The sequence below is a fragment of the Triticum dicoccoides genome, chromosome 4A (genome assembly GCF_002162155.2).
Source record: "Triticum dicoccoides isolate Atlit2015 ecotype Zavitan chromosome 4A, WEW_v2.0, whole genome shotgun sequence".
NCBI classification, from domain to species: domain Eukaryota; kingdom Viridiplantae; phylum Streptophyta; class Magnoliopsida; order Poales; family Poaceae; genus Triticum; species Triticum dicoccoides.
In genome coordinates this window covers 33,920,144-33,934,989 of record NC_041386.1, presented here as the reverse complement: position 1 = coordinate 33,934,989, position 14,846 = coordinate 33,920,144, and the positions used below count along the sequence as shown (strand labels likewise).

At 48.3% G+C, this 14,846-nt stretch overlaps 1 protein-coding gene across 1 annotated transcript; it reads right to left on the bottom strand.

The window, feature by feature from the left end:
- Window positions 1-8,764: 8,764 nt before the first annotated feature.
- LOC119284768 lies at window positions 8,765-11,752 on the bottom strand. Its single transcript, XM_037563933.1, has 2 exons — window positions 11,015-11,752; window positions 8,765-9,602 (listed from the first exon to the last, which is right to left on the bottom strand). Exons 1-2 carry the CDS (start codon window positions 11,306-11,308, stop codon window positions 9,588-9,590), a joined length of 309 nt encoding a protein of 102 aa, XP_037419830.1. The 5' UTR covers window positions 11,309-11,752; the 3' UTR covers window positions 8,765-9,587.
- Window positions 11,753-14,846: the final 3,094 nt, after the last annotated feature.

Below are 14,846 nucleotides of genomic sequence, written 5' to 3'. Positions count from 1 at the left end.
AATTCATAGTATTCCTTTATTGCACAGCTTTCCCTTATGTTGAATATGTTTATGCAGCCCACCCAAAGACCGGCTCGACGCATCGTCGAGCGGTTCATTGGACTCGTCGGATGTGAATTCGCTTCCGACGGCTTCCTCCCCCCGCCCTACGGACAACGCCGAAGTGTTGTCCCAACAGGTTCCAAGCCAGGAGGAGGTGGTCCTGGAGGCGCCGCAAGGCGACCTCCCGGACTCCAGGAGTAAAGGGGATAGAACCCCCCAGGGCTCCAAGTCCGGCTCTAGGCCGGACACCGCTCCGAAACCTTCAAAGGTTCCAGAGTCCGGTGGGCGACCTCCTTCCAAGAGGAGCAAGCCCACCGTGCCGGTGACCCCCGTCCAACCGGAGGCGCCGGACAATCTGTTGGAGGTGCTCAAAGGCGCCTCCATCGACGAGGAGCACCGCACCATTATGAGTGCGGTGGTCCAGAAGGTTCAGTCCGCCAAGAGCGGACTGACTGAAGCTTGTACTAGCCTTTTAACAGGCTTTGAGGTAAGTAAAGAATGTGTAAATAATATTACCGCATAGACAGTAGCCCCTGATGCTTTGTTTGGCGTTCGGGAAGAAAAGCCGAAGAGAGGATCAAATAAAATTCACAGGAGTCTAACGAAAAGGAGTCAATATGCGTATGCAGGCTTCTCTGCTGGCATCCGCCGCACTGACTGCGGAAGTGGACACGCTAAAGCAGAACCTCAAGCAGTCCGAGCAAGAGCTCGGGCGTGCCAAGAAGCATCTTGAGGACAAGGAAGGTAAGAAATACCTTGTTTAAATATATATATAAAAGGTACAATTGCAAAAAATGACAGGATTATCGTGGCTATTGTAGGGGCCACGTCGGAGGTGGCGACCCTTAAGCAAGCGCGGGTCGAGGCCGAGAAGAGGGCGGCCACGGAGCGCACCGAGCGGGAGAAGTATGAGGCCCAGGTTGGCAAGGTGCAGCAAGAGCTCCAGGCTCTCATGAAAAAACATGAGAGTTTGGAGCTTGACTCAAAGACGCGAGTGTCTGAGCTCGCGATGGCTATTGAAAATGCCAAGTCTGCCAAGGCCGAATCCCAGAAGACCCTCCAGGAGTTGGATGCGGTGAAAAAGATAGCGGCGGGTAAGGCATTCTTTATGCAAAGCAAACACATAAGCGTGAGTTACTTGTTACTTACCCGAATCCGGAGCTCTCCAGGAGCATTCGCAGATCTTCCCCGTAGTGTGTCCGATGCCGCCGCATTCTATCGAGCCGAGGAGGGCAGCTCGACAGAGAAGGTGTTCTGGTCTCAGTATGCTGAGGCCGGACACCCCGTGCCCCTGAGCGACCAGCTGAAGCAACTGGTCGAGCTCCACAAGGCGGCCGAACAGGCCATGAAGGGCCTCATAGTTCGGCTGTGGCCTGGAGAGGCTCTGCCTGGGAGCTATTTCGGGCTGGTGCGGCGGCTGGTGGGGGCCTGTCCAAGGCTCGAAGTCATCAAGCGCTCCGTCTGCATTGAAGGTGCCCGTAGGGCCCTTGCCCGTGCTAAGGTGCACTGGGGCAAGCTGGATGCTGAGAAGCTTATGAAGGACGGGCCACCGCTGGGGAAAGAGCATCGCAAGCCCGAGAATTATTATACGGATGTTCTAAAGGGTGCCCGCCTTGTGGCGGATGAATGTTCCAGGGATGTAATTTTTGAGTAAAACTCGCTCGTTTTGTCCTGTGCGCTGAAAACTTGTTCATATGCGCTAAGCAATGCTGTTGGAATTTAAAATATTACCTTCTATGCGGCTGTTTATCAATTCCGAGAGATGGCGAGTCGTCGGCTTCTGCCCCTGTGTTGCTAGTGCTGGGGTGTTCGGGGATATACCTGAGCGCTCTTTTTCCCATGTTTGGGTCCTTCGAGGGAGGCGCTCAGCACAACGAACAAGGCAATCGGACTATAATGCGTGAACACTCTCACTTAGCCATAGAATTCTATAATTTTAAATTTCGGTGAAGCCCCTGGTATTCGGAAGACCGAGTTCGGGGCGCTATCCACGCCTTGGCCAGACAGAGCCGATTCCTCGCTCTAAGCGGCATAAGTCTTTAGGGACTCGAAAAATGTCTCGAACAGCGACCGGCTCTCGCTTCATCATGACAGTCAGTTTTAGCTTTCTCTACTGAGGTGCTCGACCCAGCTCAACTGGGGCAAAATCGCAGTAGTTCTCCTAGTGCTACCTTAGCCGATATAGCGGAACGTAAGGCACCAAAACATAGGAGCCGGGCAAACCCAACTATTGACACAAGACATGATTCGGAGCCGATGCATATAATGCTATAAGTTCGGGGTGCCGTACTTGTTAAAGTGTTCGGACTTCTCACACCATATTGAGGGGTACTAAAGCCCCTGGCGTATTTTGGCCGTACCAAAGTGTACGGGTGCAACATGTCGTTAAGGAACATATATTTGTAAAAAAAAGGTAATGCAAAGAGAGACAAAAGCTATGCATTGTTTATTAAAAAGGGCTGCGATCAAAGCAGAACGATACAAATAATGCGATAAGCAAAAGGTTGGACTATTTAACATGTCCGTTCCAGGGGCAGGCTGCGGAATGGTATGCGAAACAGGTATACTGCTCGTGATAGAGACCACCTGGGAGTTCCGTAATGCGGCATGGCTTGTCTGCTTCCCTGGTTCTTGCATCGTTTGTGCGGCAATTGAACTGCCGAACATGCCTTCCGAAGAGTGGAGTCCTGAAAGTAAGAGAAAATTAAAAGATCGGCAGCCCCTGGTGCGGTTTAAGCCGTGTTTCGGGCATGCCATGATGGTGCCCCTCCCCTATACCCATGGTATTTCTAGAGCGTAGTTATGTACGCGAAGTACTGGTGTCGCATTTTTGCGAGGGCTGGGGTTGGGGCCGTATTGCTATGCCTGCTTGGAACGTGCCAGGCGGTCTTGTTGTAGGTTACTCCGGGCGCGCTTGACGGTGTACGGAAGTTTAATGGCCGGACTGGAGAACTGCCTGGAGAGGCTACTTTGTACTTCCGCAGCAAGGGCCGCCGTGTGCTCCTCCATTCGGAGAGAGCGTTCGGTGTTTCCATTGACCATAATTACTCCTCAAGGGCCTGGCATCTTGAGCTTAAGGTATGCGTAGTGCGGTACCGCATTGAACTTGGCGAATGTGGTTCACCCGAGCAGTGCGTGATAGCCACTACGGAATGGGACTATGTCAAAGATTAACTCCTCGCTTCAGAAATTATCCGGAGATCCGAAGACCACTTCAATTGTGACTGAGCATGTACAGTTGGCCTCTACACCTGGTATTACACCTTTAAAGGTCGTTTTGGTGAGCTTAATCCTCGAGGAATCTATGCCCATTTTCCGCACTGTATCCTGGTAAAGCAGGTTCAGACTGCTGCCGCCGTCCATAAGGACTCTAGTGAGATGAAATCCGTCAATGATTGGGTCTAGAACCAATGCAGCAAATCCGCCATGACGGGTGCTAGTGGGATGGTCCCTTCGATCAAAGGTGATCGGGCAGGAGGACCATGGGTTGAACTTTGGGGCGACTGGCTCTACCGCGTATACGTCCCTTAACGCGCGCTTCCGCTCCCTCTTGGGGATGTGGGTTGCGTATATCATGTTCACCGTCCACACTTGTGGGGGAAAACCCTTCTATCCACTGTTGTTTGGTGGCCGGGGCTCTTCGTCGTCATCGCTATGCAGCCCCGTGTCTTTATTTTTGGCATTTAACTTGCCTGCCTGCTTGAACACCCAATAATCCCTGTTGGTGTGATTGGCCGGCTTTTCGGGGGTGCCATGTATCTAGCACAAGTAGTCGAGTATTCGGTCCAAACTGGACAGGCCCCTAGGATTTCTTTTGAATGGTTTTTTCCGCTGACCGGATTTATAGCCTCTGAATCCGGCATTAACTGCCGTATCCTCAGCATTGTCATCGTTAATGCGGCGCTTCTGCTTGTTGCGACGCGACCTGCCACTGCTGTCCCTGGTATCCGAATTACCAGGGTTCTTGGTCATATTGTTGCTACGAGCAAGCCAGCTGTCTTCTCCCGCGCAAAAGCGGGTCATGAGTGTCGTGAGTGCTGCCATAGATTTCGGATTTTCCTGTCCAAGGTGCCGGGCAAGCCACTCGTCACGGATATTGTGCTTGAAGGCTGCTAGGGCCTCTGCGCCCGGACAGTCGACTATTTGATTTTTCTTTGTTAGGAACCGTGTCCAGAATTGCCTGGCCGATTCCTCTGGTTGCTGAATTACGTGGCTTAGGTCATCGGCGTCTGGTGGTCGCACATAAGTGCCTTGGAAATTGTCGAGGAATGCGGCTTCCAGATCCTCCCAACAACCGATTGATCCTGCTGGCAAGCTGTTAAGCCAATGCCGAGATGGTCCTTTAAGCTTGAGTGGGAGGTATTTGATGGCGTGGAGATCATCGCCGCGGGCCATGTGGATATGAAGGAGATAATCCTCGATCCATACCGCAGGATTTGTTGTGCCATCATATGATTTGATGTTTACGGGTTTGAAACCCTCGGGGATTTGATGATCCATTACTTCGTCTGTGAAGCATAGTGGGTGTGCGGCGCCTCTGTACTGGGCTATATCACGACGTAGCTCCAATGAGCTTTGTCTACTGTGTTCGGCCCTGCCGGATTTGTGTCCGGCGTGACGGTTACCGTCTCGAGTCGTGGGGCGCCCATGCGATCCATAGATTGATCTTGTTTTCCATGCCTTTTCCTCCAACATATCTCGCAGGTTTGGTGCATTTTCCCGTGCCTTGGTACGGGGTGCGGCTTGAGTGGAGGGCCGAGAGGCCTCTCTGTCGCGGCCACGAGGTGGCTGTCGGCCGTATCAAGTGCTGGTGATGTAGGTTTAAGTGCTTCCTCCTCTAATCGGGGTAGCAACCTGCGCTTTGGGTAGCTCTTGGAGGGGCGTTCGAGTTTATGCTCTTCGGCCGCAAGGACTTCAGTCCATCTGTCGACTAGAAAATCTTGATCAGCTCTAAGTTGTTGCTGTTTTTTCTTGAGGCTTCTTGTCGTGGCCATAAGCCTGCATTGAAAACGCTCTTGCTCGACGGGATCCTCTGGCGTGACAAATTCGTCGTCGTCGAGGCTTGCCTCGTCTTCGGAGGGAGGCATACAATTATCGTCCTCGACCTCTCTGTCGGCCGCTCTCTCATGAGGGCTGGCTTCTTCATCCTCCTGTGCTAAATCTTGCTGGAGGTGGTTTTCTTCGGCACTCTCCGGAGTATTATTATCTCCCATGCTGGAATCACCGTATTTGCTTTGGCGGGATTTTGAGCGGCGCCGCTGATGCCGGCGCTTAGGCTGTTTCTTGGAGGGGTCATCCTCCGCTGTTCCATCACCATCTCCTTCTTTTGGGGTGTCCACCATGTATATGTCATATGACGAGGTGGCTTTCCAGGGCCCAATAGGCGCTGGTTCTTCATCGTCTCCTGCATCGGTGTCCATACCGTCGATGTCTCTGGAGTCGAAGTCGAGCATGTCGGTTAAATCATCGACAGTGGCTACAAAGTGGGTGGTGGGTGGGCTTTGAATTTCTTCATCGTCGGTATCCCAACCTTGCTGACCGTAGTCCGGCTAGGGCTCTCCTGATAAAGAGAGAGACTTTAGTGTCTTTAGAATATCGCCGAAAGGCGAGTGCTGAAAGATGTCCGCGGCAGTAAACACCATGATCGGCGCCTAATCGGATTCGATCGGCAGGGGCGCGAAGGGTTCGAAGTCCAGAGAGGAGTCCGGCTCCTTGGAGTCACGACTCTCGCGGAGTGCGGGGCTGGTGTTCGGCTCGATCGCCGTTGGGATCGCAGCCCCCGAGGCGGCATCCAACCACCCATCCTCGATCGGCGCAGTTGGCTCAGAATTAAGGGTCGAAGCCGATGCGGGTGCGGCCTCCAGGGCACTGTTCGGCGGCAGAGCTAGATCATGCTCGTCGTGATAGTGCGGCGCGCTCGGCAGTTGCTCGAATCCGTCGAGGATCAAGTCCCCGCGGATGTCAGTCGTGTAGTTTAAACTTCCAAATCTGACCTGACGGCCAGGGGCATAGCTTTCGATCTGCTCCAGATGGCCAAGTGAATTGGCCCGCAGTGCGAAGCCGCCGAAGACGAAGATCTGTCCGGGGAGGAAGGTCTCACCCTGGACTGCATCGCTATTGATGATCGTAGGAGCCATCAATCCTAACAGCGACGACACAGAGGAACTCTCAATGAAAGCACCAATGTCGGTGTCAAAACCGGCGGATCTCGGGTAGGGGGTCCCGAACTGTGCGTCTAGGCCGGATGGTAACAGGAGGCAAGGGACACGAAGTTTACCCAGGTTCGGGCCCTCTTGATGGAGGTAAAACCCTATGTCCTGCTTGATTAATATTGATGATATGGGTAGTACAAGAGTAGATCTACCACGAGATCGGAGAGGCTAAACCCTAGAAGCTAGCCTATGGTATGATTGTTGTTCAGTATGTTGTCCTACGGACTAAAACCCTCCGGTTTATATAGACACCGGAGAGGGTTAGGGTTACACAAAGTCGGTTACAATGGTAGGAGATCTACATATCTGTATCGCCAAGCTTGCCTTCCACGCCAAGGGAAGTCCCTTCCGGACACGGGACGAAGTCTTCAATCTTGTATCTTCATAGTCCAGGAGTCCGGCTGAAGGTATAGTCCGGCCATCCGGACACCCCTAATCCAGGACTCCCTCAATCCGCAAGGAGATCCGACCGGGGTGTCGCTCACGGCCCCAAACGATGTCTACAGGGTTCCCAAGCCCACCATCCGGGTGCCACTTGGTACACCGGGCCACTGTGCCTAGTCTGTCCCAAGCCTACCTGTACCGGGTGCCACTTGGTAGACTACTAACACTACCTACAAACACCAGAAACTAGTTGCAACTCCTGGACAGAGATCGAGTGGATTAATAAGTCGAGAGGGGTCGAGTTACCGGAACCCAATGTGTGGTAGTAACTGTTCATGGATCACAAACACAGAACTCAGTTCCTAAGAACGGCTGCAATGAGACAACCCACCATGTACTCCTACATGGCCTCTCACCGCTAACTTTACCAAATCGGGTTCACACACTTAGCTCTCAACGGTAGGACATGTTCACCACATTCCAATTCATCCCCGATGAATCAGACCTAACTCAACTCTAAGCAGTAGCAGGCATGACAAACAAACATAAATGAGTAGGCACATCAGGGCTCAAACAACTCCTACTCATGCTAGTGGGTTTCATCTATTTATTGTGGCAATGACAGGTCATGCAGAGGAAAGGGGTTCAGCTACCGCAACATGTAACAGTTGAAACGTTGTTGTCCTAATGCAGTAAAAGAGAGCAGGAGCGAGAGAGTGGGATTGTATTGGAATGAACAAGGGGGTTTTGCTTGCCTGGCACTTCTGAAGATATTATAGCTCTTCATCGGGGTCATTGAACTCATCGTGGGAAGCACGTCTATCAAGAGGGGACAATCACCAGCAACTGAGAAAGAACACAATCAACGCAATGCACAACATGATGCATGATAATGACATGGCAGTATGTTGTTGATTGAGCTAATGCAACTAGCAACACAATTAAATGAAGTTGGTTTGAACCCAAAGTTCAAATTCAAACTCCACATGTGGTTATTTAAATACCATTCATTTGATTTGTCCTAAACGGTGGCCTTAAGTTGTTCTAACATGCATGAAAATGGTACAGATGGATTCCTTGAATTTTTCTGATAATTTTTCATATATAAATTTTTTCATTTGGAGTTATAGATAATTTTTTATGATTTTTAGAAGTTTTGGGCATTTTCTGGAATTTCCTGAATAAACTTAAATCCAGAAAATGATTTATAGCGTCAGCATTGTGCAAGCATGACGTCAGCGAGTCAACTGACGCTGACCAGATCAAACCTGACGACCGGGTCCCACATGTCATTGGCTCACTTTTAACTGGGAGTTAATCCCGTGTTGACTGGGATTTGACCCGCTGCGGGGCCCGCCTGTCAGTGTCTGTTAGAGAGGGATTAGTGGTGATTAGGGCCTAACTAAGCGACCACGTCAGCCCGCCGGAGTTCGGCCGGCGGCGACCTCCACTGCGGCGAAAACTCGCCGAAAAACAGCTACGGGGCTCGGTTTTGCGCGTGGTTTACGTCTACGGGTAGCTGAAGGTGCGCCGCATCCAACTAGGCGAGCGACAGTGGCTGGGGTGACCTATACTCACCGGAGACGAGCTCGCGGTGGCGGCCGGAGTACGGGCTCGACGGCTAAGACGCTATGGTGCATGCGAGGTCGAACGGACGGCAGTTCTGGGCTCCTGGGAGTGTCACTACAAGAAACTTGTTAATACATGACAGACTCAGACCGTCACGGATGTGCTCAAAACCATCATGGAAGGGCGTCCATGACGGATTTGAAATCCGTCATGTATATCGTGTCATAATTTGTCCACCACACAGTCCATGACGGATATTGGCCGTCATGGATCCATGACGGATTTTGACTGTCACAGGTGAGTACTTAACGGACGCGCTCATAACAACGTTAAGATGCATTCCACATCATCATCTAACGTGGCGGCCTCCGTGAATCTGAGGTGGCAGCCCATTTGATCACCAGCCCAGCTAAAATTTTGGCCCACTACATTTGACTATAATTAAGATTTCAACCCAATAATTTCAATACGGCCCAAAATGCACAGCCCATTCATTTCGCCCAGCTAGCACAACACAATACATATAATACAAGTTTTCACAGCCAAAAATTCCTCCATTAGCAAAACACATAATTTTTGCCGAGCCCGCAAATTTCCATTAAATTGTTTCATTCAATTACAATAACCATCAGAGGTACATCACTGAATCCACATTGCCATCATTTACAAAAAAGTGTCCAAAACATCAGACATTAGACACAATAATCACTAACAAAATTTCAAATGCCCGTGTCAAATGCAGCACCATGGGTTGCATGAGATTTGTCCTTGAGATGGAGAAGGTAGAAGTCGATGATGTCATTCTTGCTCTGGTACAGGCAGCTCCTGAGCAGCTGTTAAAATACTACACCAATGGGTTTCTAGCTGATATGGAATAAGGAAATAGGAAATGATCATTATATGCACAGTACAATACATATTATGGAGGAAAGGAAACAATTGTGCCTCAAAGAGAATGTGCATCACACGTCCCACTTGTATTACTATTTTGTAGACAAACCCAGTTTACAATTGTCAGAAGGCATATTTTCTATTCAAAAATATATAATTCTAATGCAATATGTATTTTTCTATTTGATGTTAAGTACATAAATGCAAGATCACACTTCAGAATAAAAGTAGTTTTTTTTTTGCAAATTCGCAAACCTCACAAAAGGCACATTCACAAATATGACTACACTTGACTCACCAAAATCAATTCATTAGTATTTACCACTCCTACCAAACATTCACTATTCCAGCATTTAGAGGCAATGTAAGTGAAGTAGATCACTACGAACAGAGGCAATACAGATATACTCAATATACATGTCTATCTAAAACAACAATAAAGAACTAGCAGTATAAATACTTTACTGTGGCAAATCACAGCTCCAGTACTCAACCGTGGCAAGCCTTCAAAACAAAGCTAAGAGATGTTAGTGAAAATACTGGACATATGTAATATATTTGAACAAAACAAGCAAGTTTCGCACTAGAAATTGTAATCCGATACAACATAAAGTTGGTACAAAAGAGTGGCACCGTCAAAGGATTTTCTATTAATGAAATAGACCAGTTAACTGTTGTGAATGAGATTGAAAGGGACATCATAAAAAATGGAGCTTGTGGAACATATATCACAGCTTAAAGTATTGTTGTGGGGGCGGGCAGAAAAGCAAGGCACATGGCAGAAAAATGAAACAACAAAATTCTACTAGCTTCAGACCATCTTTTAGCACACCGATAAATCCACGAGCATCACTCTACTGAACAGAAGTTACCATCATGTCCATTGCAGGAATTACCCTATTTTGAACAAATGGAGTTTGAACTGATAAACCGCTTTACATGTTATCTGCTAGTATTTGCAAAAAAGACCAGCTAGATAATTCAATTGGACTTAATACAGAAGCATGTCATCCTTAAGCAGATAGCTACAGACCAACAAACATGCTTCTCTAGTCTTCATGTAGAACAATTTTACTGGTTATTTGTGCACTGATAATGATTAATGAATACAGAAATTTTCTAAAGATGCACATGTTTAAGAAACGAGATTCCTCGTAATCACACAATTTTTCAACTTTGATGATTGATTTTCGTGCACTAAAATAATTTGTAGTTGGTGCCTTCAGGGTTCAAAAGGAAGCTAATGTTGTGTTTGGTTCATGCACAGGGTAGCAGACTTGACTATGGCTACAAAATTTCTTTTTTTGAAAGACTGAATTTAGTGTTCAAGGCAAACGCAATACTATTGTCACATGTTGATATATATGGCTACAATACGTATGCATACAAAACACATCAAGCAAACAAACTTTACATGTGCATGTCACTTAGTTTCAGAAACCAATTACTGAATTTCCCCTCTAATGTAATTTTGCACTTGATTTTTTAGGAGCGTGTAAAGTATGTTGGAATGTAATACTACAGTAAAGCTATGTTCAATCTATTTTTTCCTGTGAGTAAATCGATGTTCAATCTGAAACAGCAAAATCTAATAGTACACATTATTTCAATCCTCAGGTAGCATGCCAACTTAATTCAGGCCATCCATTCTGATGTATGTAATTTGAGAACCTATCATATAGCAAAACAAATCTAAGAACAGACAATAGAGATGCAGATATGAACTAATAATAAATCTAAATAGGGGACTACATGGCAGATTCGTCAGCAGCTACACCTAATTATTCAAATAACCATGGATCCAACTCCAATTAATCATATCGTGTGCATAGGAACAAAACAACGACTATGCGCACTAGAAGAAATTGCAGATGGATGCACGTACAGAAAACGGTGTTGGTGGGGTTCATTGCGACCTGGTTCTTGGCGGCCTCGCCGATGAGGGGCTCGGTGTCGATGAAGGCGACGTACGGGGGCAGCGCTGTCTTCGGCACGCGCTCTCCTGATGAACGCAGAACCGCACTCCCGCCGGAGCCCGCGCCTGGGTTCGGTGGATCAGAGTTGGCCGCCGGTGTTGGCTGTCGGAGTCGCGCCCCGGTGAGGTGGTACCCGCACCTGTAATGCCCAGCTGGACCATGCCCCGTCGTGTCGCACCTTGCGCCCTCCTTTGGCTGGAGCAGTGGCGCGTACCTTGCATGTTTCTGTTGCATGTCGTCCACGGAGAAGGAGGGGAGGACCAGAAGCTCGGGATCCCAGCACGACCTTGGTGGATCCGGCTGCTGAATCGGCGGATCCACGGAGGAGAAGGCAGGGAGGACCAGAAGCTCGGGATCCCAATGCGACCTTGGCGGATCCGACTGCTGAATCGGCGGATCCGGCTGCTGGATCAGCGAATCCGGCAGGGGCGGTGGGGCGCCAGCCTTTTCTCGACCGGACCAGCGGAGCACGGGTTAGCCCGGGGAGGGAGTGGAGTTGGGCCTGCCGTTGCTTGTCTCGATGCAGCCTCCGGAAGCCTCGACCTGCAGATGAATCGGGGCAGGTGGGACGACGGGATCACAGGAGATGGGGGGAAGACGGAGCACAGGGGAGAGATTCGATCCTCTCTGTAGAAGAGCAGCCGACGGCTCGGGGTGGAGGAAGAAAGGAGAAAGAGGGACAAGTGTGCCTACCGTTGGATCGAGGGGGGTGGACGGTGCTTATGCGCGATCCGTGGGAGGGTTGTATCAGCCAATCAGAAAGCAGCTTTTGCACCACGCAGGATTGATGAAAGTAGGGCAAATCAGCAGGAGCCATTTGTGACGGTCTGGATGATTTTATATATAAAAAATAGCCCTTTCTAGACCCAGCTGGTAGATCCGTGAAGGATTATGTGATCGTCATTAGAAATCTGTCATGAATTAAAGGTTTCTTGTAGTGTGTGCTGGGGACGATAGCATCCTCGGATGCGACGTGCGTGGGCTCTCGCCACGGCAGCGACATGGATGGCGGCGAGCAAGCTTTCGGTCATGGCGGGGCTACGGCCTAGAGGGCGAGCGCGACCAGGGGAGAAGGGGGAGACGACGCGGGTGCTCACAGCGCGTCCGATGGTGTCGTCAGCGAGGTCGGGCGCGGTCGGGTTGTTGTGAATCGAAGATGACGACTGCTGGTGCAGAGGACGAAGATGAGCTCGATGGCGACGATGGGCTGCTCCCGCGCTCGGGGTCTTCGACTTGGAGAAGCTCTGGTCCAGGGCGGTGCTGCTGGACGTGGCGGTGGAGCTAGGGGTGGCCGAAGAGGGCGGTGGCAGCAAGCGGCAGCGGTGGGCGCGCTTGGGCAAACGAGAGAGGGAGCACCAGGGGAGAGGAGAGAGCTCGAGGGAGAGTGAGAGGGGTCGAGCGGTTCGGGACGACGCCGGGGCATTCACCCATGCGTCCAGGGGCTCGGCGGCAAGCAGGAGGAGGCGTGGCACCTCGCGCGCGCGTGCGCTGTCCCGCCTCTGCCTACTGGCAGAGGTTAGGGATGACTGGCAGGGGCCAGCTGGGCCGCAGGTAAGGCCAGGTAAGTGCTCTGCCTTTTCTATTTTCTGTTTGTTCTGTTTTCTATTTTTTTTAAGTTTGTTTCGAGTTTGGTTTTCAAACAAACCAATTTTTATGCTTCTGTAAATTATTATGTGGACTTAGGAAACTAGTTCAGAGCCAAATGCAAATTTTCAAAATTATTGGGCTTATATCTATTTTATAGTAAATATAAACCCAAATAAAATAGCTAGTGATTTAATTCAAAGGCCCAAGAATAATTATTTCTGTGATTCCAAAAATATTGATTTGAGTTATAGCTCTTGCCAATATTTTCAGAGGTTAGCAGGAACATTTTGTTGGGCTCATTTGAAACAATTTTTAATGTTGATCATTTTTGTAATAGACTTCCGAGGCTTTCCACTTTCCCCAATTCAACTTTCAATAAAATTTAAACATGATGCAACAAGATCAAGCAAGGACAACAGGGGCTGAGCTAGGGCTGTGACAGTTTTATTCATGTAAACAGAACAACTATTATTCTCTGACTTAAATGAATAATCGTATTTGTAATGAACACGATCTAACCACGTTCATGCCCAACGCACACACCAAATAACATTTATTTAGGCTCAACACTAATCCCGAAGGTAGAGGGAGCGTGCGATGGTGATCATATCAATCTTGGAAACACTTCCAACACACATCGTCACCTCGCCCTTAACTAATCTCCGTTTATTCTGCCACTCCTGTTTCGAGTTTCTAATCTTAGCAACTGAACCGGTATCAAATACCCAGGGGCTACTACGAGCACTAGTAAGAGACACATCAATAACATGTGTATCAAATATACCTTTGTTTATTTTGCCATCCTTCTTATCTGCCAAGTATTTGGGGCAGTTCCGCTTCTAGTGACCATTTCCTTTGCAATAGAAGCACTTAGTTTTAGGCTTGGGTCCAGCTTTGGGATTCTCCACGGGAGCGGAAACTTGCTTGTTGTTCCTCTTGAAGTTCCCTTTCTTTCCATTGCCTTTTTTCCTAAAACTGGTGGTCTTGTTTAACCATCAACACTTGGTGCTCTTTCTTGATTTTGACCTCCATCGATTTCAGCATCACGAAGAGCTTGGGAATCGTTTTCCCCATCCTTGCATATTATAGTTCATCATGAAGCTCTAGTAGCTTGGTGATAGGGAATGGAGAACTCTGTTAATCACCATCTTATCTAGAAGATTAACTCCCACTTGATTCAAGCGATTGTAGTACCGAGACATTCTGATGACATGCTTAATGGATGAGCTATTCTCCTCCATCTTGCAGGCAAAGTACTTGCCAGAGGTCTCATACCTCTCAAACGGGCATAAGCATGAAATACCAATTTTAGCTATTGGAACATCTCATATGTTCCATGGCGTTCAAAACGTCTTTGGAGCCCAAATTCTAAGCCATAAAGCATGGAGCACTAAACTTATCTAGTAGTCCTCAGGTCAAGCTTGTCAAACGTTTGTAACGTCTGCATCAGCTCCTGCAACAGGTCTATCATCTAGCGGTGCATCAAGGACATAATTCTTCTGTGCAGCAATGAGGATAGTGCTCAGATAATGGACCCAGTCCGCATTATTGCTACCACCATCTTTCAACTTAATTTTCTCTAGAAACACATTAAAATTCAAGGGAACGGTAGCACAGGCTATTGATCTACAATATAGATATGCAAAAACTATTAAGACTAAGTTCATGATACATTAAGTTCAATTAATGAAATTACTAATGAACTCCCACTTAAATTAACATCCCTCAAGTTATCTAAGTGATACATGATCCCAATCAGCTAATCCATGTCCGATCATCATGTGAGATGGGGTAGTCATCAATGGTGAACATCTCTATATTGATCATATCTACTATCTGACTCATGTTCGACCTTTCAGTCTCCAGTGTTCGAGTCCATGTCTCTACATGCTAGGCTCGTCAAGTTTAACCCAAGTATTCTGCATGTGCAAAACTGTCTTACACCCGTTGTATGTGAACATAGAGTCTATCACACCTGATCATCATGAGGTGCTTCAAAACGACGAACTTTGGCAATAGTGCATACTCGGGGAAAACACTTTTATCTTGTAATTCAGTGAAGGGATCATCTTATAATACTATCGCTATTCTAAGCAAAATAAGATGCATAAAGGATAAACATCACATGCAATCAAAAATATATGACATGATATGGCCATCATCATCTTGTGCTTTTGATCTCCAT